This window comes from Vigna umbellata, chromosome 1, assembly GCF_029865625.1.
Source record: "Vigna umbellata cultivar VRB3 chromosome 1, Vumbellata_1.0, whole genome shotgun sequence".
NCBI lineage: Eukaryota > Viridiplantae > Streptophyta > Magnoliopsida > Fabales > Fabaceae > Vigna > Vigna umbellata.
The window spans coordinates 74,977,083-75,000,667 of NC_142165.1; the positions used below are offsets into that span (position 1 = coordinate 74,977,083).

The window sequence follows — 23,585 nt, forward strand, 5'->3', positions numbered from 1 at the left end:
GAAATAGAGTTAAAGAAAATCAACACAAATTTTTTTTTCTGATTCGAATTAGAAGATTGTACGTCCAATCGTTAATCACTTTAAATAGTGATTAATTTTTTCACTAAAATATTGTTATTACAATTATATTCAATGAATAAAGATAAACAACAAAAAATATTTTCCTTCGACAAACGAACGGAAGAATTTGCTCAATCAACTTGAAGAGAACCGCTTTGACCTTAGACATACTAAGCGCAAACTTCTCATATTCACAAGACTTGATTTGAATATCTCTACACTCGACAACTTCCTCAGAATGTATCTGTTTTCTCAGGTGACTTAGACTCCTTTTCACTCACACTTCCCTTAAGCACACAACTCTAATACTCTCAAATGAAAAGTTACCTTAGTAAGAGCTGTGAAAACCTCTATTTATAAGCCCAGGTTCGTGCAGGGTCAGAAACTGAAAAGACATATCTCAACTGTCAGTGATAATCTATTATCATAAGTGATAATCAATTATTTGTGTCCATTATGGAATTTTCAAAAAGTGATAATTGATTACCGAAAAAATAATTGATTATTTGCACGAACAACTCTTCTTTAATTAAACTTGTGATTATTATACGAAATAATCGATTATCTGTGGAAGATTTCTCTAAAATGGAAAACTTCTAAGTATTTACATCAACAAAATTATTCCTATTAATTTATTCTACAGAAATGCTTTTAAATAAATGCAATACAAATTTTTTAAGTTCTTCTTCTTGTAACATAATCAAAACCATAAAATCTTCAAGAGAACCATGCTCTTCGTCAGTAACATATATAGACTAGCTACTGAGAATAAAATATCAGGTATTTTTGTTCCAACAGATCCCATTATAAACCAGAGGAAGAAATATCACTAAGCATTTAGTGCTAAATATGTAGCTATGTCATTATCATCATTTCATCATGCTACAGCTACAAGGGGCTTCGTCTGAAAGCTAGCATATTAGGTGGCTTTGAAGTTCACTATGTATATTGTGTCGTCACTGATATCTTGAAGTAGGAATTATTAAACTTACAAGGGATGAGGCAGACACTCTAATTTCTTCAACTGCTTCACGAACTATGCTATCAAACATCTTTATGTTAATAGATTCTGCCAACTCCTTGACATATTGATGAGATGTTATGCTAATTTCTTTAGGCTGTCAATATGCAGAATTTTTATTAACAAGAAAAATTACGTGCTTCTATTCAGTAATGAATTAATCATTTATTAGAAGACAATACAGTACAGTAAAAAAGTGCGAAAAACAAGATAGAAAAGCAAAAGAAGAGCACATATCATGACAAATACTTATTTCATTTGTGGGATTGAGTGTAGTTATTGTATTACTGAGTGAACATGATGACAATCATTCATTTTATGCATTGTGCATTTGGTCATGCAAGGACTATCACTTTGCTTTACAACTACTTGTCCTCTGTCGAAGTTGAATTGGAAAAGTAATTAGTGTTATTGATTTAAGACATTTCTGTATGTTCAGGAATGTCTCTCTTGTAGCTGGGATGTGCCCGCATAGCCAGTGGGAGAAGGTTGCAAAGGGTTATGGGACTCGATCAATGTTTCCTTTTGACCACAAGATATTAGACATAAGGACTAGTGGTTCCACACTGGAAAATTTTGAGGTTTCTGTCATAGAATGTAAGTGTTCTTGTGTGTATGTTTATTTCACCTTATTTGTGGGGAAATGGTTTTTTTTTTCCTCTATTCAAAATCTACTTTAGAAAGAGGCGGAAAATAAATCCTAATGTATATGTTGTGTATGTTATGAGAATGACCATGAGTTGCAGTTTCTTGAAGTTCTGTTGATCTCGTTTTAAGGACAGTAACATCCAGACTCCCTTTGCAGAATTTTTTGCATATCGTATTGTATCATTAACGCTGGGCATTATTCTGATGAGTCTGGCGTCCTTCATAAGCAAGTCATTGGCATTTCATTATTGCACTGCAATGGCAATTGGAATAACATACATTATCAGAGAGTATGGCCTAATGTACAATAGTATGATAACCCACAATGTTTTTCTTCATTTAAGTATATCACTTGTACTTTGAGTAACATCGTTATTAATTTTCGATCATTTTGTATATTGATCTTAGATGTCCAAATTTATGAACCCATGGTATGCAATCTTTTCCCATTTCTTCCAAGTAAGATTCCTCATCTCTTGCTAAAATTTCAAGTTATATTGATCTCATTTTTATCTCTCGTTCAGAAGAGAAAAACTAATGAAAATAAAAGAGACACTGGATGTAGAAGATGTTATATGTTGGGTAGTTAGTTATATTTTTCCAATGTATAAATTGTCAAATATGAGGATCTTTCAACCTTTAACTTAAGCTATGTCAACAGCAGTTGGCAATATTTCTGCTGACTTTCGTTGCAGTAGTTGGAGCTGGTTGTGGTTCTGGGTGGTCCACAAGCTTGTCTTGACTGAAGATGGATCAGTGGACACAAGCACTGCTCAATTTGTTGAGTGGGCTATAAGGATTTTGCCTGTGATTATGATTCTTCAGGTATGTTTGTTTATTTTATCTCCACCAACATTCCTATTTTGTTGTTGATGCTTAAGATAAGCACACGACTATATAAATTGGAACATTGGCATTATTTTGTGGATCACTCGTGTCCTTGTTGGAGAGGATGCATAAGATGAGATTCCTTAGTCATTTACGCAGGTTAGTCAACTTTCCTTAAACTTTGGACGAGGATTTTCTTTCCTATTTCTTAATTGTATGTACAAATTCATTTTATATATTAAGAGATATTATTCATTTGTTAGTATAAAATTAGCACTATTAGGCAGTGGTTTCAGTTTAGTGTGAAAGTGTAATATCAAATTGGTCAATGGTGATTCAAGTTGTTTCAATAACGGTAGTGGAAGTAAGGTTAAACCGTGTTTATAGTTTCTATTTTTGTTTTTTACCATTAGAGTACCTTTGCCAAGGAAAGGATCACGGGAGATACAAACATCAATACAGATATCAGATTAATTATATAAAGAATTTACATCACTTTTTATCAAAACCTTTCATCTTTATACGGGTGTTCTATTTTATCATCCACGACCTTTTATCGTTATGTAGTATTCTACTTTCTCCTAAATTTTTTCTCATTTCTATCAACGTGGAATTTAGACTCAGATTTGCAAGACAACCATGTTCTTTGATTTTCAGTTTGTATTTTACTTTGTAAAATTTCTGTGGGCCTTTATTTAAATCAGCCAAGAAAAGCAGAAGGAGATCCCAGGTCCGTGACTCGTCAGCTTTTGGTGATTCACAAGATGAACACATGTACAACAAGATGCAAAATAAAGAGGACTCTCTACTTTTTCAGCCACAACTGAAAAGCCCTACCTTGTCGCCCTGCAAATCTTCTGCAGCAGGTTTGCTCGATTTCTCGTATCCTTACTTTTACTGTGGAAGTATCATCTTTGGACAACTTTTTTCTCCCCAGTGATCAAAAACACATTGAAATGAGTGCTGATTGACATGCTAAACAGTTACACTTCCAGGTTTCACCAGGACGCCACCAAAAACACAGAAGGAGGCTTCATACCTGTCCATCATACACCAGACACCAGTGAGAAAAAAAATATTCAGCCGCAGAATGGGATGCATTCGGAGAGTAGTCAACTGAAAAAGCCTTGGAAGAACTAGTTAAATCCCACTGTCGGTCCGCGTGGATGGCTGTAGTGGCCTTGAAGCACCAAAACGTTCTTCACAATTTCATCACAGTTTGATCGAAGTTGGTGGTAAAATTCTACAGAATTTCTTGCTTTATGCTAATGGTTGCTTTTCCTGTGCAAAAGGTTCAAACAGAAGCGCAATGTAAATTTTTGTGGTGAGTAATGTTTTGTAGGGTGTGCTATTCATTCCCTGCGCTTGTGGTTTGTCTGTTCTTCTTCACTGGGAAGTTTGAGGGAAAGTTTGAGATGGGTCTACGATGTATGTAGTCTCAATTTTGAAATTGATAGGATGTATTCACTTCGTTTTTGTTTTATAAGTTAATATAAATTAATTTTTGAGTCATATAACTAAATATAAAATCAATTTTTACAAAATATAATTTAATATGAAATTATTCCATATATATTATAGTCTAATGACAATCTTTTCATAAAACATAAATTTGGGTTAGGATTTCGAAAGATTTTCTTAAAAAAAGTTGCATGGTAATCAATCAAGATATTTAAATTATATAAATAAGTCTAGGAATGTTGAATTAGGATGATTTTTTTTTAAGATCAAGAAAAACAATTTTACTAAATTAAGTTTATTTTTTTTGTTTTACAATTTTCAGAAGTATGTTGATATTTTGATAATTCTTTTTACAGTTTTGATAAAAACAATTATATATATAATAAAGATTTTAATACGTTTCAAGTAATTTTTTCAAGGACTTCTCGAATAGAATTTTTTTACCAAACCTTTTTAATCATTTCCTACAGTCCTTGCAATAAAATTAATCTTCGCATCCTAAAAACATTTTTAAGAAATATAGGTAGTTTTATTACAGTATTAAAAATTCAAACGTTTTAATATAATATTGAATAAAAATTAAAAGGTTTAATAACATTTTTGTTAAAATTATTTGATGTGGTCTCTTTTTTTGTCACAATATAATTAGTAATTTTATATATTTGAATTCACTAACTACGTACATATGTAATTGAAATTGTATAAATATATGAGTTAACTTACTTCTACTGTATTAGGATATCAGATCCTATCCTTTGATATATAGAATATACGTTAGCTTTTGTTTTTTTAATAAAAACAAAGTTTAATTGTTCATAGTTATTTGTGCATATTTTCGTTAATTAGGTCTTCGTATTTTGGAAGAGTTCAATTGAGTTCTTTTTTTTACGTAAAATTGAATCAATAAAACTCCTACCGTTAAATTTTGTGGACGACGTTAAATGTGTTGTCTGGTGACATGGTGAGGTGACATTTCATAATCACGTGACACATAAAGACGTCATCATTACGTGGACTTAATTGATTTTTAATTTAAAAAAATTTTAAAATATGGTAAATGTAATAAAAACACATAACATTAATGTTATTTCTGGAAATCAAATTAAAAGGTATTAGGATCAGATATTGGGTGTGTACGAAATTGGGAAAAATAGGGTTCGTGGGTTAAGAACAACTCCGATGAACCACTCATTTGCACCGAACACGATCCAAGCAGAAGATGGTTCATTGGATGACCAGGTTGGAAAGCTCAAGGCCGGAAGCTATGGCGTGTTGCACCGAAAAGGACCCCTCGACCAACGGCGGTGATGGTTGTTGATGGTGGTGAGCGACGACAATTGGTTCGTGGATGATGGTTACTTCCATGGTTACTTCCCAGAACATGAATGGTGATGGTGGAAGATGGCGATTTGGGATTGTCCGCGATTAGGGTTCGTGTTCTGCCATGGTTGCCATGGATTGGGACTGGTTTGATTTTTCTGTTTTGCAGGATTTGGTGGAGGTGTTACGCGGTGGCTACCAAGGTTCTGATGGCTAGGTCAGGACTTGCATGACCAAAAGGAAATTAGGGAATTGGAAGGATGAATTAAGAGGTTGAATCTAATGGATTTGAAGGTTTTGATAGATAATAGGAAATAGTTCTGCCTTGTAAACAGAAAAAAAAAGAAGAAGAAGAAATCGGTTTTATGATAAAGTTTTTGTATTGCACCGACCCAACCAACAAGAGAAAATAAAGAAAGGGAAAGAGAAAACGCAATGGTTGTATGGTGTGTGCAATGCATGTTGTTTCTCAATCCACCTATAAACCTCATTCCCTCCTTTTCAACTCTCTGTTCATGCATTTTCCAAACCAAAACTGCACAATCCCTTTCTTCCAAGCTACCCTTTCGATTTGTCTCTCTGTTTTCTTTTCCATCTTCTTTTCCAATCTAATTTTCAAGAGTAATTGCTTTATTCGCACTCTTTTTTAAAATTAAAAATCAATTTTATGTGTCACGTTTCTATCAAATGCCACCTCACCTAGTCACCAGACAACACTTTTAACATCATCCAAAGAATTTAACGGCACAAACTTTATTGATTAATTTTTCATAAATAAAGATCCAATTAAACTATTTCAAAATATATGGATCTAATTGACACAATGTACATAAATAGAGACTCCAAATCAATTAAACCTAAAAACAAGTATACCTTTATAATTAAGAGATTTGATGAAAGGGCTTTAAAGTTTTCCTTTCTGATAAATTGTCCGACATATCTCGTCCCGTCACACGTAACTTTTATTCTCAGCACTACCTTTTTTTGTTGTCCTTTCGAACATTTATCGTTTATGTTCAACCAACAATTATTATAAACCAGTCTTCAAGTAGAAAGAAGCATGCCAAACAAATAGCGACTGACCACTAATCAAGAGGTCATTACTATCAATGGTTTTCTCATTCTATTGTTTAAATTTTTTCAAAATCTTTATTAAAAGAAAGTGGCAATTATGTGACTCTGTCGTTGCACGTTTTCTCAAGAGAACACATAGCAATCATGCATCCCACAATTCACAGGGTTTTTCTCAAACCTCAAAAGAACAAATGTAATTTTCTACCATCAACATCGAGTGATTGGAGGAGCTTATCTTTATCAAATTGCTCAACATTTTCAGAAGTTCTTTGAATATTTCAAGAAATTTCACGAGTTTATTAAATTGTTAGTTATGACACTCTAACATATCAATGTTAACAATTTCTATTTTTTTAAGGAATCTTAAAATTGATAGTCTTATATTAAATAAAAATAAAAAAATTAAGTGATATATAAAAATTAAAAACCCATAAACATTGAATATTAAATTTTTATGTTAGAAATCATGTTAAGTCTTTTATATTGATAACTCATATCAAATATAATCATTATCTCAGTTTATTATAGCCATAATAATTAATATTAGTATTAGATTCAAATTTGTCTTTATGCTAATCAATGACAAGTACGTCCTATTTTGGTAAAAGCTCATGTGAAGAATATTCTTAAAAATCCAAATACGTATGACTTTAAAATTTTATATTAAATAGAAATAAAAAAGTTAACTGACATATAAGAAAAATAAATATTCATAGGCATTAAACCTTAAAGTTTTATGTTGCAAATGATTTAAGTTTGTTAGAATCGGGTAGTGAAATATTAGCTTATGAATAAAAGATTAAGAGATGGTAAATTAGTTTTTTTAATAAAATTGTGTTTTTTTAAATTTTTCCCTTTTTATAAATTGACTGTTCAATTTATAAGTTATTCCTTTTAAATAATAATAATAAAGACAAAGAAAATAAGAAAAGAGATATTTGCACATATAATTTTATACTAGTTCGGATTAAAAGACTTTATAATTATTAATATATCTGAGAAGGAATTAACCATCAATAAAAATAATCATAATTTACCATCACAAAGACGAATAACACGATTATTGAATCACACAATAAATGAAAACACCTCATTTAAAAGACACAAAGGATGACAACTTTTTCTAACAACAACAACACTTAATCATTTAAGACATACTTACTGAAAGTTCTTGCTCTACTCTCACTAGGTCTTACAAAGTCTCTTTTCACAAAATATGAAGAGTTTCTTTGGCAACACAACTCTAAACCTCTTAAATGAAAAGTTATTTTTGAAACTAAGTTTAAGTAAAATATATAAACTCTTATTTTTAAAAATTAGGTTAAAAAACTAAAGAGTCTGTTTCTGTCACTATTTTTCTATTTTCTCTATGTGATAATCGATTATCAAAAAACCTTTTCCAAAAATTTGAAATTGTTTGAATAATTAATTACCACTTTAGTTAATATCAATTATCATGTTTTTGAACTTTTAAGTCTTTTCTAGGTAAGTTTGTGTTAGACTGTTTTGTATCTCTTTAAACTAAGTTTTATACACAAATATGAAAGACTTATTAGGAAAGCTTAAAACTAAACTATAAATTTTTCAATATCTTTTGAATTCTTAGATTTACTTTTATCATCATTAAAATACATAGATTTTCTTTCTCTTCTCTTTTCATATATATATATATATATATATATTTATTTATTTATTTATTTCATAAGCTGTTTTCATTAGGACATATTTGCTGACACTATCATATAAATTGTTTGTTTTGTTCTTTATCAAATTGTTTTAATTTATAAAGATTTAATGTCATTCTATGATACTAAAATAAAATTAAAATTTGATGGTTTTTTTCTAGAAAAGATTTTTTAGGAAGAAATTATTAGAGTCCAACTATATTAATATCACTTTTAAAAAAAAGTCTTAAAAGAATAGATTTATAAATCTTATTTATTATATAATATTTAACTTTTTCATTTCTATTCAATCCTTAAATTTATAATATTGACTAATAAACAACACAAATAAAAACAAACATTTCATGTAATATTTTATCTGATCATACATATAAGCAAAATGTTGTGCTAATATCAATTTCAAATACAAATAATTGAGGTTTTATCTTCAATGATCCCCTTTTTTTTTTATCAAATTTGAAGGAAAGATAACTTAAGAAAAGTGATTACTTTTAACATAAAGTTAGTGCAATTAATGTTGTTAACTAACTTTTTTAATTAGCATGATTAGTATTTTTTTTCTCATATTCAAGACTAGACAAGTTTTTATATATAGTTATAAATTATGATTTACTACAACCAAATTTTAATCATTTATCCTTCACGCATGTTTATTATCAGATAACAGTCTTTTCTTCTGTACATGTAAATCAAGTATACAAAAGAGTCAAAAAATAGTATTATTCTCTTCAAACTTTCACATTTGTTTTATTAATGCACGAGTGTGGTTACAAGTTCATTAAGATAATATACAATTCAACCGCTTTGGAATTTAAAAGATACTGTAAAAAGTTGAAAAAATAATGGGATTATTGAATACATCGTAACAGTATTAGAAAACCATTTTTACAAAATTGGGAATTTTCTATATTCAGGTAAAAGAGTGTTGAAAATTTAAGTGAGTCTAAGTAATATATTTGATAGAAATGAGAAAAGTTGAACATATTATATTAAAATTTTGGATAAAATATAATATCAATTTCTTATATAATTAATTCAAATAGTATTTGTGTAATTCACATATAATCTTCTTCTCGATAAACTCAACCATGGACCCTATAAATCATGTCACTCCTCCGTCTTTGCACCTAAAGTCTACACAGAACAGAACTTTTGGATATGCTTTGTCGTAAATTCTGGTAATTAATAATCCAGAAGATCCATCAAAAAACGACAGTTAAAACAGTGAACTCTAGTAAATTTGTCGTTTAATGTGCATAATTTCATATCATACTATGCTAATATTAACTTTTCTTTCTTTGACACAATAATTAGTCTCAATTACAATCAATCACACAATTAGCTTCGTGGGGCTTTCTGGAAGGGATTGTGGGGTTGCAGATTATCAAACTTATTTTGGATGCTTATATATGGTGATACTTTGACAGCACAAAAATGTTATATAAACTCTCAAACTTTTTCTGACATGACTATGCGATCAGTGTGAAAGAAGAGGTATAATCTTGTGAATATTCTACTTTTGATTACAGTAATTAGCTTGAATCTTGAGAATCACATAAAGTAACTGTTTAACGTATTCACCTAAATAGCTCAAACGCTGCTTAATTTATAGTATTATTACGCAAATTGAGAGAATTAGGTGTAAAAAAGGTACTTTTATACTCACTGATAGTGATTTATCTAACTCAATTGGGTCCAGCCAGCACAAATTGAGATTAATGAATGGATGATGAGACAAAAGAGTGCCACTTTTCTTAATGTGATACTTTCCTTATTGGTTAAGTAACAAATTGGAGAAAAATAGCCAGCTTCAAGAGTATTGATTTTTTGCTTAACTGAAGCCTATTCTCGTCTCTCCAAACCTAAGCAAAACCTGCACAAGTGAAACACCGAAAACATGCATTTTCCCTATGATAGAAAAAGAAAAAGGCCAGAAATTTGATGGGAATTTTCTTTTTTAAGGCTTTGTTCACTTGAATGGATTTGAGGGAGAGTGATTGAATGAATTTGAGAGGATTTAAAGGTAAATTTTTTTGTTGTTTATTTGAGTGGATTTGGAAGTAAATGATAGTGAATTTGGAAGTAAAGTTTGTGAGAATTAGTGTAGGATTTGATTGATGTGACAAATTAAAAAAATTTACTTCTAAATCCACTCTCACTTACCTCCAAATCCACTCAAATAAACAACAAAAAAGTTACCTTCAAATCCATTCAATCACTCTTCTCCAAATTGGTAAGGTTAAAAACATTATATACATATATGACATGATTATATTATTGTTGCTAAATATATCTTAGTTGGAAAAACATAATACCAATGAGATATGAACTCAACCACAAAGAATTGACATCATTTTTTATCCAAAATTTTAAAGTTATGGATTAATGAGTCTTTTATCTTTATATTGTGTTCTATTTTCTCATTTTTATCTAATGTGGGACTTGGACTCATACTTGAATTCTAATTGTTTTTATTGATTTTAAGATAATAATTTTTTTATATACGTATAATGTTTAACTTTGTTTTTATATAATGTAAGATTTTTTTTACTCTATTAGATTATTGTGAATAAAAAAATAGAGGTGTTTTATTTTAGAGTAATGATCCATGACACATTTTTATATTTATTTTATACATGATATAAGAATAAGATGGTTATAAAATGTAAACATTTGTATTTTTTTTAAGAAAGGGGAAAAAAAAAGTAAAAAAAAAAAGGATGAAATGAATATAAAAAATTTAGTTGTGAAAAAGATATTTGTTTTTCTTTTATCTTAATTGATCGGGTGCTGAGCATGTTCCCTGTATTGAGAGAAAGGAGGAAAAAGTAGAAGCCGTGGCAACAACTATAGAAACAAGCTTTAGATCCCTTGGAAGTGCGATGCTACTACCATATATACCTCCAAAAGGCCAAAAAACGATAAAGCAAAAGATAAACAGTTTTAACCAAGTAGAGAATCGCTTTGCAGAAGTGGATGAAGCATTGTATGAAGTAATTATTTATTAACATGCATGAGAATTAGCAAAACCATTTACCAGCATGTAACTAGTCAGCAATGAAACATGAAAAGAGAAAAAGAAAAGCTGCTACTTATAAAGATACTTTACACATATGATAGAGAGGGAAATGAAGATTTCAGGACCTACAAATTGCAGAGCATTACAAGGAAACCACAAAAGCTGTACTCTTAACAAGGTTAAAGAAAAAGGAAGCAGAGACAAAGCATCGAACACCGTAGTTAATTTCTAATTTGGTTGAACATGTTACAAAATTTAAACTAGTTTTATCACTGATAAGTAATAAATAACACTAGTTATAGCAAGTACTTCACTGTCACATGATGGAGCAATATCCACCACCTCCGTACTCATCCTCATCATCATCATCTGCACCATAGTGCTTGATCGGATCGGACGGTGGAGGAGGTGGTGGCAGTCTAGAGTATGGAGTGGCGTAAGCATGCATGGGCATGATGGGTGCCCCGACATAATATGAAGCACTTGAGATAGGATATGCTGTGTTATAGCTTAATCCATAAGCTGGAGGAGCAGGAGGAGGTGAATAATACACATGTGGATAAGGGTAGGCATGCTGAATTGGAGGGTTAACAAGATCCTTCGCAGCCATTGAAGTCCCCAAATTTGAAGCCACCGATGCATCAACTTTACTAATTTCTCCATTCTTAGGAGGAACAGATGCAGAACCACCGTTTTCCCCGTTGTTCTTCTTCTTCTTTTTCTTTTTCTTCTTTTTGCCACCTTCACCACCGCCACCACCACCACCACCACCTCCCTCCTCACATTCATCACCGTGTTCTTCTTTCTCGGAATCTTCACCATCACCGGCACCATCTTTAGAACCCTCGTTTGAACCAGCATCAGCACCTGGTTCACCATTCTTTTGGTTTTCCTTCTCCTTGTTGATATCACCACCCTTATTGGATTTTCCCGACTTTTTATTATCTTTCTTCTCAGCTGGTTTCTCTGGCCAAAGCTCCACTAGCCTCCCTGACCTTGAAAGCCTCTTGATGAGAGTCTCGGCGTCCACGTTACCAGTGACCGTAACCTTGTGCTGCAGAGAATCCACCTCTGTTTTATAAACCCCTATACCATTATAAACATATAATCAGTATTTCTTTTCTTCCAACACATCATTAGTTACTTCCATGTTAAGATAATCATTATATCATCAAGACCTACAAAGTTTGAAGATGAGATATATCTGTATAATAAAAGGGATGATGTATGTACAAAAGAAGTATTAAAGATACCATCGATTCCTTGAAGAATTTTCTTGACTCTCTTTTTGCAGCCTTCGCAGTGGATCAATACTTTGAGAACCCACGTCTGTAAAATGAATGGAGAAATTGGAAATTTGGATGAAGTTGATGAGAAGAAAAAGTGATAGATAGAGAGAAATAACTGGATATGCACATGCAAACTCAAAAGAGAAAATGATGAATCACCTGGTACTTGAGAGTTTCTCCATGAGGAGGTTCTTCTGCAGGCTTTGCTGCCATTTGGTAGGTTTGGTACCTTGGTGGAGTGGAAATCAAGGGATGAGGAAAGTTGATCTAAGTGGATGTGTCTATGTGTTTGTTGGTGCCCAAAGGAAGTAAGGAACATGCAGCAAGGGGGACTTAAATAAATCATCCTTCAGGGAAACTCTTTCACACTCAAACATTCTTATCACATTATTTTCACATTTATCTTTTTCTTAGCCTTTAAAACATTATATTAGACATCTGATTAATTCAAATTAGATTAAATATTGCAAACTTTTTTTTAAGATTTGAACGTATAATTAGACATTAATAGACGTGTTATGATACCGAGTAAAAACAATATATTTATATAAATTTCGTTAGAATAAATTATAATCGATTTTTAATATAATATTAAAAAGTCCAATTTAAAAAAAAGTAAAGTTTTCATGCACCTGTATATTATAAATGGTCACGACTATTTTCAAAATACAGAACTTTAATGTATTATGTGGTAACCGAGACAGTGTTATTGATATACTGATAATTTTTGGGTTAAATGTTACAGTGATGTCATTGATTGGCACTGGCCATTGTTTATTCAGTGAATCTAATCTAACGTGAAACTTTACTCAATGATAGAAATGTTGAAAAAAAAACACTATCAAACACTCATTTATTTATTACAAAAAAAAGGAATCAGAGCACTCATTTCATTTGGTGCGGAAGCCATGTCACCTTTAACACAGGCAGAGATAAGCATTATGGTGATGACACATCAGCAAAGTCACGTGATTTTTTCACGTGATGCAGAAGGAGGATATTGTTCAGTACAGGTATATCATGTTTTCATGTGGGAAAAGTGGCGTCAAAGGAGGCAAAAATTCAAGTTGTGGAATATTTTATGATGGGATTAAGGTTGTGATAAGTTGGATTGGTTTATTATACGTTTGAAGTTGTAAGGAGCAGAGTATGTAAAACAGATGTAGTGTGGTGTAGTGTAGGTGGTCCTTTGCATCATTTTTTTTACGTCTTATCTGTCATATCAGACGGTTTAAAGGGCTTCATCACTTTTAGTACCGCTCATTTTCTGATCCCAAAAGCAGAGCTCACTGGGACTGCAACCCACACGATAACGGGTCTACCACTCATTGTCTCCATGCTAGAAGCTTCACATAGCTAAGCTAACCACACCCTTAACCAAGATTACTCACTAGGGCTATCTTAGTTTTTTTTTTTTTTATCAACTTCATAAGCAAAGTTAACATAAGATAACAAATTTTAACTCAAACTTTTGTAATGATTTATGTAACTAAGTGATCGAAATTATTTGGAACTTGTTCTCTGGAAAGATATAACATTATTATCTCATCTACCTATAAAAGATTCACATGATTAAATTTTTTTTTAAGACAATAAATATATAAGTTTTCTTTTGTTATATGATATTTTATTTTATTTTATTTGAATTAGACTCATAAACTTATTTAAATATACTATGAATCAATGCAGGTCATTACTAGCAGTTGTCAAAGTAGTTTCAACTATAACTACTGTGTTGACAACATTATTACACAATTTATTTTATAATCAATACGTTTTTTAAAAACAAAATCATAACAAATAATAAAAATGAGGTCTTAAAGTCGAATGAGAGATGAATTTTCCTTCTACTTATATCTCAACTTGAAAATTTATTCTGATACATAATAACAGTTTGTGTAAGAATCAAGACTAAAAATAATTTATGTAAAATCTTTCTCTTTCAACTATCTTATCTTAGAACACTTGAAATACTTAATTATACAGTCTATTTTCTTTGCCTTTATTCAAGAGTTTCAAATGTCCTTATATATAAATTGACAATAGATAAAGCATTCAATCAATTATTTTAGTCATATTTATACTCGTACATTTTATAATGTTACCAAATCATATAATTTTCTATAAGTGAATTTCTCTTGGATTTTTATTAACAATTCTACTTTCTAGACATATAATTATTTTACACCTTAGAAAGATCATATAAGAATAATTACTTTTGAGAAAATATTTTAAAGGCATGAACTGTTGAAGAAGGCAATCAGGAAAGTGTACGTCTTGTTCAGAGCATGGCCATTCGTTAGAGAATCTGAATAAAAGTTTTAAATACCATCCAATAATTTCTACCACCCCATTCTCAGTTTCAGGCTCCATTTATCAATGTTTCCTACTCTTAGGCTTATACGTCTCATAGATTCAACGCATAATAATTACTTATAGCAATCACAGTACCAGGGTTTTCTTCCTTCTTCCATTAACTTTATGCTTATTTCAGTATGGATACAGAGCAAAGAAATAAAGATAAATAATATAGAATTAAATATTAAAATTTCATTATTTGCTCAAAAAGTCAAAGAAACATTTTTCTATTATACTTTTAATCAATATAAAGGATAGTGACCCCACACAAACAAGCATTGCTATCAAAGACCAGAAGAATTTGCTATGCAACAGATGGTTGTGATTGTGCTGACTCTTACCATCGTGATTTGTGGCAAAAGCAATAAACCAAAACTCCAAATTTCTGGAAGAACTGTTTTCAACATGGAACCTTGATCATCGGCGGCCACTCAGGTGAATTGCTAGCCATTCAGACATTTAATCATTGCCAACAACTTCCCCAATCCACTCCCAGTGAATTCATTCTTTCAGAACAACTTCAAGCAAGCTAACAAATAATTAAGCATGGTTACATAAGATGAGACATCTAACAGATTATTAAATGCACATGTAAACAGATAAATTGAATAATTTGTCCAATTAGTCCAAAAAGTGACTAGAAACTGTTATATTCTTAAATAACACTTTGCCAAAATGTTAATTTGGAATCGGTCAAATGGTCAAAATACAGCCAGAGAAAATTTCGGATTTTCAAGCCAAAATCTTACCACGTAGAGCAACAGGTATGTCGTCTTCCTCTAGATCCCGGCAGACTGCACAAAACGTTAAGGAGAAAATGTACTTCTGTCCAAGGAACCAATCAACTCTTGTGTATAAAATCAATAAAGATGTTAATATCAGTTTCATTAGATGGTAGCCTGAATTAATATACTAAGAAGTTATTATAATTTAAACAGTAATATGTCACATTATTTATTAATTTTGATATAATCAATTTGTATAGACTTTAGACATAAATCGCCAGTCTCCGTGGCAGATTTCACTAAAGAAATTAGAGCAAGAACAAGAAGGGGGTAACCGATACCATATGATGCCATATAGTTATTCTTGCCCCTTGGATGAAAAGAAAAGTCAACCGGTGGAAAGGTTGAATAGTAAAGGTCGGAGATGCAAAACAACTACTCCCTCAGAGGTAAGGAATGGAAAATATTAAATGATATCTCCCATGGCAAAGGGAAAATCAATAATTTACATTACAATTCTAAACACAACTAATTAAAAGATGAATCCCAAGTCGCAGTCCAAAATCTATCTGGTGTATGCATGTGTGTCATTGAACTCATCCAAGAGAGAAAAGGTGACAGCAAAATGCAAAATAGAAAGTAGTGCCTCAAGTAAAAATTAGTAAAAGCAGGCAATGGATTATCACTTAAGTGTGGGAGACCCATTTCAAACCATTAATCATTAGAAATAGAATATTAGACGCTACGCAGTCTTTTGGTAAAGAATATAGTCGTGATATTCAATGTAAGAACAAAAACATCCTTGTCAATACAACATGTAGCATGATATCATAATGGACACTAGGTTACCTTCCACTTTATGTTAGGTAATGGTTTTGACAGGCTTTTGGAAAAGTGAAATATGATTTCCATTATCAATATTTCCTATCTCACCTTTAATCCATCGACCAATGAAAAAAAGCAGTAATCCTTATCAAAGTTATGATGTAGTCACAGTAAGAAGTGTACCAAATCTTGATTTTTTAACACAGTTATCTGAGTTGGAGATTGAAAACTTTATGCAACTGATGGAAGAAGAGTTTTTATTACAAGAAATTAGAAAGCTTAAAGTGGATATTCATCAAGTGTGTGGGGCTTGAAAATGAAGCAAGAGGAATACCACCAACACTGCACATTTTAGACAACATTGAGGGCTTGAAAAGTTCTTGTGTGAAAAGCCAAGAGGAAAAGCAGTAGGTCCTTCTGCAACATCGATCTGAGAAAAGTTCTTGGGTGAAAAAAAAGTGTCAAAGAAAGAGATCATGGAACAAGAGATTGAGACCATGAGCTAGAAGAATGAAATTTTGCAGAAAGAGAACGTTGAACTTCTAGAGAATATGAGGCAAGTGAGGACTGAAGTGGAAAATGGAGAAAAACGAGACGGTGCACCTAAGTCTAAGTGGCGGCTCCGCATGCAGAATTGATAGATTTGCAAAGAACAAATAAAAGAAAAAAGTCAGATGCTTGAGGAGAAAAATTTACTGCTTAGGAATGTTTTTTATCTCAAAGATACAATGTCCGTGGCTGAAGATGAAAACAGCATAATTATCCAAGAGGGTAGTACCTCCTCTAAGGAACCTCAACGTGGCTTACGAGAGCCTTGTCACCAAGAAAGTCCTCGAAGAAAGAGTACTTTCTAAACATCTCCGCAGCAATCTTGGTCGTCTAAACAGTGACCTTAATCAGGAACTTGGTGTTTTGAGGAGATAGTTTGAGGTGAAAGAAACATTTTTCAAAATTTGAGGCTAAACGGCATCATCTTTACCATGTTTGGACTTCCTAGACTGAGATTTATTTAGTGTCAAAACCAATCACAGCATAATATCTAACCAGCAAATCTAAAAAAATTGCAATTCACCACTTATGATTTCCCCTCAAGGTCGATGCCAAAATAATGAAGCCAGAAAAATTCTCATCCTAAGAGGTCAAGAAATGAAAGCAGAACCTGTTTAAATAGACAGAACATAGACAAGTTTCCATCTCTATTTTCAACACTCGGCAGAGAACCAAAGCGTTCAGAGACAGACGCTAATCAAACATAATACATATTTAAAATTCAGAAGCCTTCATGACCAAACAATAATACTCATTTCGAACCAACAACAACAAAAAAGAAACAGAACAAGACACAAGAGATATAACACAATGGTTCATCTCCCAGTTATTTAAAATTTTAAGCTGAATATTCAAATTTAAATTATTCATCTTTGAACAGCAGCATTACAGAAAAGAACTCATAGGTTTTGGGTTTTAAAGGGATATATATAATGTATTAACAAATAACGTGTAGAACACAAGTAGCTATAAAGTGTTGGTATGGTTGTCGAATGCCTTGATAAATAGAACAACACCTGAGGTGACAGAAGCAAGAATGGTGAACACTCCTTGTCTGGAGCGCCAAAACTCAGCCCATGTCAATGGCTTTGAGACCTCAACATAAACTTTCTGAAAATGCTGCCTCAAGTCATCAAACGAACCAGTGTTATCTATAACTATATCTGCTTTACCCCTTTTCACATCCAATGGCATTTGAGCATTGATCCTATTCCGAGCATCCTCCTCCTCCGCTGACTTGTCTCTGGCCAAGAGCCGTTGAATCTGCGTCTCGGGATCAACCCAAACAACAATAACGGGCTTCGTGAACTTGTCCATCTTGGCTTCAAATAACAAAGGCACATCAAGAACAATGACCTTGTAACCCTTCGCCCATAGCTTCAAAACCTCCCAAAATATCCCACGCGCAATGTAAGGAGCCAATAATCTAAAACATTGCAATGACCCTAAATTCAAAACAATAATTCAAAAATACACTCAAATGGAACCAAACAAGACGAAAATTGAAAATACAGGTTCAAAAATTGACGCTTATCCGGGTCGGAGAAAACAATTTGGCCAAGCCTGGGTCTATTCACTTCTCCATTTTCGAGAAGAATTTCGTCCCCGAAAGCCGCAACCACTTTCTTCCATCCACCACTCCCTTTCCTTAACACCTCCTGCAAATTCCAATAAACAATCACAGACCATTGTATTCTTTTTCCAAAATCAAAAACAGAGAAGAGGAACTTACACGAGCAACGACATCAGCATCTACAACGGGAACACCATGCGACTTGAACAGATTCGAAACGGTGCTCTTCCCAGATGCTATTCCACCAGTGAGCCCAACGATCCTCATTCCCTCGATCAATCTCAACTCCGAAAATCAACACAATACAAATTACTTTAAGTTTTAAACATTACTATATAATAAATATCATTTTGTTCAACACTGAAGCCAACAAGCGCATCTGGTGTAGTGGTATCATAGTACCCTCCCACGGTACTGACCGGGGTTCGATTCCCCGGATGCGCAATTTTTTTATTTAAACATTTTGCTTAATTATAAGAATTAAGCATAAAAATTTATAGAACCTTCTTTTCCTGGTAATTTTAAGTATGAATTAGGGCCAAAAAAAAATCTTTTATTAAGAAGTTCAAAGACTAAATACCCCCAAAACCCTATGGGTTAACATCCTTTCACAACTACAAACAAAATGGATGTCATCTTTCTCTCTATTCACACTAGAATCCTTGTGTGTAGTTGCGTATTTAAGTTTTAGATGCTAAATGTGTCATGCTTTTAAACCTGCAGAACTCATACTTCTATCCAATATCAATAGTCATGCTAACATGTGTCCAAGCCTTCTCTTCCCAAATCAGATGTTCAGCAGCTAACTTGTTCGACTAATGAAATGCAGTATTTCATGTCAAGGATCAGCAGGGAAGAAAGATAACGGACAGCAAAACCATCGACTTCATTGAAAAGGTAAATATCAACCCTTAAATTATTGGTGAAAATTGAAGTAGCACAACACTCTCGAACATATACAAATAAACTAAATAAGGGAGAAAGTTTTGAAGAGTAACTTCGTCTCGAAAAACAGCCATGATTGAGAAAGTTCATTTTTTTCGTTCCTTAAAAAACCTTGACTGTAGTATAAATCAGATATGTCATATAGATATTACTCATAAATGTTGAAGAAATTAAGAAACCAGTGATCAAATTCCCATACTGAAAACTACCAATCGGTTCACTCTATCATTTCCATAACTGCATAAAGTATGACACATGCAGAACTCATGCAGGAACATGATTACTACATATTTTACCAATTGTGCTACATAACTATGAGTGCAGTCCTGGTTATTGTGTATTAGTATGATCAATCTTCCAATAAGATGACCTCAATAAGGACAATTACTATGACAACACATGTTACTATGACAATTGTAGTCTCAGTTTCACAGTACATAAACCTACTTGGTACTGTACCTCCCAACTTGTATACAGGGCATTTACATTCACGCTTTTGTCAGACAAAGTTGGAAAAAGACACAAGCACAAGGGTTAGTTTTAATAAGCCTTATTAAGATCGCAGGAGGTCTAAAATCTGACTCTATATATTTTAAGACTGGTTGAGATAAAGATAAGGGGAGTAAGATCTAGGATGATAAAACTAATTAAAAGAAACATTTTGGTTGATCTTGATGATCCTAATTCCTAGCGTAGCCTAGAATTAAGTATTGATGATCAAAATGCAAGATGTACCTAAAATAAAAGTCTCTGCCCTCAATGAGGTCATTTTCATATTTGGTGTAGAAAAGTATATTTCCTTTCTCCATCCTTTACTTGATGTTATTTTTATATTTTATAATTTAACAAAGGTAATTAAATATTTTGGATGGAAAAACAAGGTATTAGAAAAACAGACTTAGCAAGGACTCTGCAGAAATTTCATCCATAAACACTGCAGACTACACTCACTATATAGTTAAGCCTCAAAAATTTGGTGAAGAGATTAAAGTCTCTGGGAAAATCACCTGTATATATGGATATCTGATATCACCATCTCTCAGTAGCAGTAACCATCTCTCAGTAGTTGTAACCATCATAAAGGGCTAGAAAAATATTAGCAGAATTTTTCACAGGATGACATGATTTTAACAGTGAACCTGGCCATACTAATTCAAACTATATAAGCACGAACGTCATAATTTCTCAATCCTAATACATACGCAGCATTCACCCATTGTTCATCACCGAATCATGATTTGTTCCTAATCACAATCAATTCAAATATATTGCCATGTCACTCCACGTTTCAACAAAAGTTAGTCACAGCAAACATTCGTATCTTAATATTAACATATATACATTATACCTTTTTAATTTCCAGAATTTATTCTTTTTAATTATTTAACCCTCAAAGTTAATTTATTACAACCCCAACGTTTTTCTTTTTCCTAATCAAACAACACAAAGTACACTCATTTGCTTCCCTATTTAATATCAGTAAAATTCCCAGAACCCAATTTCGTAAATAGAGCATTCACAACCATGTTCTCGGCATCAAATTCCCAACCAAAACGAAATAATTACAAACTCAATTTCAATTCAAGAACTTTAAAATATTTAAGCATTATATTCTACAAACTCAACTTACATATTATATATTCAAACTATTACGAAGTTCACGAAAAAAGAATATAAATTCATCGAACAGACACATTTAGGTTGAGTTTTTCATACCTAAAATTGGTCATTTCTTCACACAATTTGTCCCCTTTTATAAGTTCCACCAAACTCCCGTCCAAGAACGCTCGTAGCCTCTAAATTAAATCTCTTTCCTCGAATTTTCTCTCCTATAACTTACCGTAATCCCTAGTCTCAAAATTCCTAAATCTGTTTCTCTCTTGAGCATTATTGTTCTCTCACACGCCGCTCTTCTCCCTTACTCCCTATGATTTCAAATTTGCGAAAAAAGAAAAATAAAGAACGAGAATGGAAAAAAAGAGGGGAAGTAGCAGAAAGAGAAGAGAGGAGAAGTGACGAGAGAAAAAGAGAAGAAGAGAAATGAGCCTTCCCATTTGGTGTAGTGGTATCATAGTACCCTCCCCACAGTACTGGCCGGTGTTCAATTCCCCGGATGCGCACTTTTTTTTTATTTAAACATTTTGCTTAATTATAAGAATTAAGCATAAAAATTTATAGAACCTTCTTTCCCTGGTAATTTTAACCATGAATTGGGTTGTGAGAGTGAGATGAACGACAGGGTGAGGAGTGTGATTTTTCTTCTTCAGAACTTTTGTGACAGTCAGAAGCAAGTTCGGCAGATAAATGCTCAACTCATCCGCCGTAACCTCTATCCAAACACCACAATCGCAGAGCACTTCATCGGCGCGTGCTATTCGCACGGCCTTATAAACTCCGCTCTTCTTCTCTTCACCACCCTCCTCCCTTCTCCCCATGTTTACATCTTCAACACCCTCATCAGAGTCTTCTCCCAATCCCAAATCCCACACACCCCTCTCTTAATCTACGCCCACATGCGCCGCAACAACGTTCTCCCCAACAACTTCACTTTCCCACCTCTCTTCAAGGCCCTCTCCGACGCCCGCCACGTCACCCAAGCCCGCTGCGTCCACACCCACGTCCTCAAACTCGGCCACCACCAAGACCTCTTCGTTGCCAACGCCCTCCTCGACGTCTACGCCACGAGCCGCCAAGTGGGGTTATGCCGCAGCCTGTTCGATGAAATGCTTCAGAGAGACGTCGTTTCCTGGAGCGTGTTGATCGCCGGGTTCAACAACGTTGGGAACTATGATGATGCCTTGGTTGTGTTTGAACAAATGCAGTATGCGGGTTTTGTGCCTAATAGGGTCACCATGATCAACGCCTTGCATGCTTGCGCTCACTCTGGTAATGTTGAAATGGGGGCGTGGATACATGGGGCTGTAAAAAGGGGGGGTTGGGAATTGGATGTCATACTGGGGACGGCTTTGGTTGACATGTATGGGAAATGTGGGAGAGTTGAGGATGGGTTGAGTGTGTTCTGGAGTATGAAGGAAAAAAATGTGTTTACTTGGAATGCTGTTGTAAAAGGGTTAGCTTTGGCTAAGAGTGGACAAGAGGCGATTCGGTGGTTTAACAGAATGGAGAAGGAGGGTGTTAGAGCGGATGAAGTGACTTTGTTGGCGGTTTTATCTGCGTGCAGTCACTCGGGTTTGGTGGACAAGGGTAGGGAGATTTTTGGTTTGTTGGTTGATGGGAGGTATGGGTTTTGCGCTAATGTTAAACACTATGCTTGTATGGTTGACGTGTTGGCGCGTTCTGGGCGTTTGCATGAAGCTGTTGAGTTCATGGGACGCATGCCTTTTGGACCCACCAAAGCTATGTGGGGATCGTTGTTATTTGGTTCTAAAGTTCAGGATGACTTGGAGTTGGGCCTGCTGGCTGCTGAAAAGCTCATTGAATTGGATCAGGAGAACTCTACTTATTACGTTCATCTCTCGAATATGTATGCTGCAATGGGCAGATGGGGGGATGTTGAGAAAGTGAGAGGGGTGATGAAGGACAGACAACTGACTAAGGACTTGGGATGTAGTTCTCTGGAGGTAGAACACCAAAGACATGTAAACGAATTTTTAGCGTAGTAACTAACTATTGTCGTGTTTAACATAAGGTATATTCCTGTCTAGTGTCAAGGACAAACCCCTTGAGATACTTCTATACAAACAAACCAGGAAATCAAACTTCTTGCCACATGCTTTTAAGAGCGAGGTTTTTAGTAGCTATGTTGGTCTATTATCATTTTTATCCAACTTAAGATGGAATACTTGTCATTTCTGAACATACAGAATTCCAAGTCAGTTATTACTTCTGTTTTGGCCCACCGTGCTTCAACATGTATTTCTTGTTTGTCAGTGATTAAGGATGCTGGTACTGTAATTTTGGCTACATTACTGGTCTGTGATGTTCAAGGATGGTAGAAAATGACCAACCATGTTTCTGTCGAAAGCATATACTTCATAGGGAAAGTAAGCACATATGGTCAGCATTCTTGTTTAGGGCCTACTGCTGTTGAGCTGAAAATTGCCAGCCATTTATGGTCGATGAGCCAGAATAAGTTTACAAAACCCCATCACTATAACTAACATTATACAGGGCATAGATTTTTGAGCAATTCATCAAGTCATTCATTCTTATTCCTTTCATTTCTGAGTAGTTTCTTGGGAATT

The 23,585-nt window shown here is 33.4% G+C and overlaps 3 protein-coding genes, 1 non-coding gene and 1 pseudogene across 4 annotated transcripts; 3 read left to right on the forward strand and 2 right to left on the reverse strand.

Annotated features, from left to right (window-relative positions):
• Positions 1-1,378: 1,378 nt before the first annotated feature.
• On the forward strand, positions 1,379-4,051 carry LOC148206308 (uncharacterized; annotated as a pseudogene).
• Positions 4,052-11,162: 7,111 nt separating this feature from the next.
• On the reverse strand, positions 11,163-12,725 carry LOC124828124 (uncharacterized). The gene is made up of 3 exons (XM_047301358.2): positions 12,565-12,725; positions 12,370-12,445; positions 11,163-12,202 (listed from the first exon to the last, which is right to left on the reverse strand). Exons 1-3 carry the CDS (start codon positions 12,616-12,618, stop codon positions 11,433-11,435), a joined length of 900 nt encoding a protein of 299 aa, XP_047157314.1. The 5' UTR covers positions 12,619-12,725; the 3' UTR covers positions 11,163-11,432.
• Positions 12,726-17,596: 4,871 nt separating this feature from the next.
• On the reverse strand, positions 17,597-18,753 carry LOC124828123 (dephospho-CoA kinase). Its single transcript, XM_047301357.2, has 3 exons — positions 18,595-18,753; positions 18,375-18,520; positions 17,597-18,288 (listed from the first exon to the last, which is right to left on the reverse strand). The coding sequence occupies exons 1-3, from the start codon at positions 18,700-18,702 to the stop codon at positions 17,829-17,831; spliced, it is 714 nt and encodes a 237-aa protein (XP_047157313.2). The 5' UTR covers positions 18,703-18,753; the 3' UTR covers positions 17,597-17,828.
• Positions 18,754-18,808: 55 nt separating this feature from the next.
• On the forward strand, positions 18,809-18,879 carry TRNAG-CCC (transfer RNA glycine (anticodon CCC)). Its single transcript has one exon. It is a non-coding gene; the product is annotated as a tRNA-Gly (tRNA).
• A 2,070-nt stretch (positions 18,880-20,949) lies between these two features.
• Positions 20,950-23,304, forward strand: LOC148206310 (pentatricopeptide repeat-containing protein At2g02980, chloroplastic-like). The gene has a single exon (XM_088104219.1). The coding sequence runs from the start codon at positions 21,609-21,611 to the stop codon at positions 22,998-23,000; it is 1,392 nt and encodes a 463-aa protein (XP_087960345.1). The 5' UTR covers positions 20,950-21,608; the 3' UTR covers positions 23,001-23,304.
• Positions 23,305-23,585: the final 281 nt, after the last annotated feature.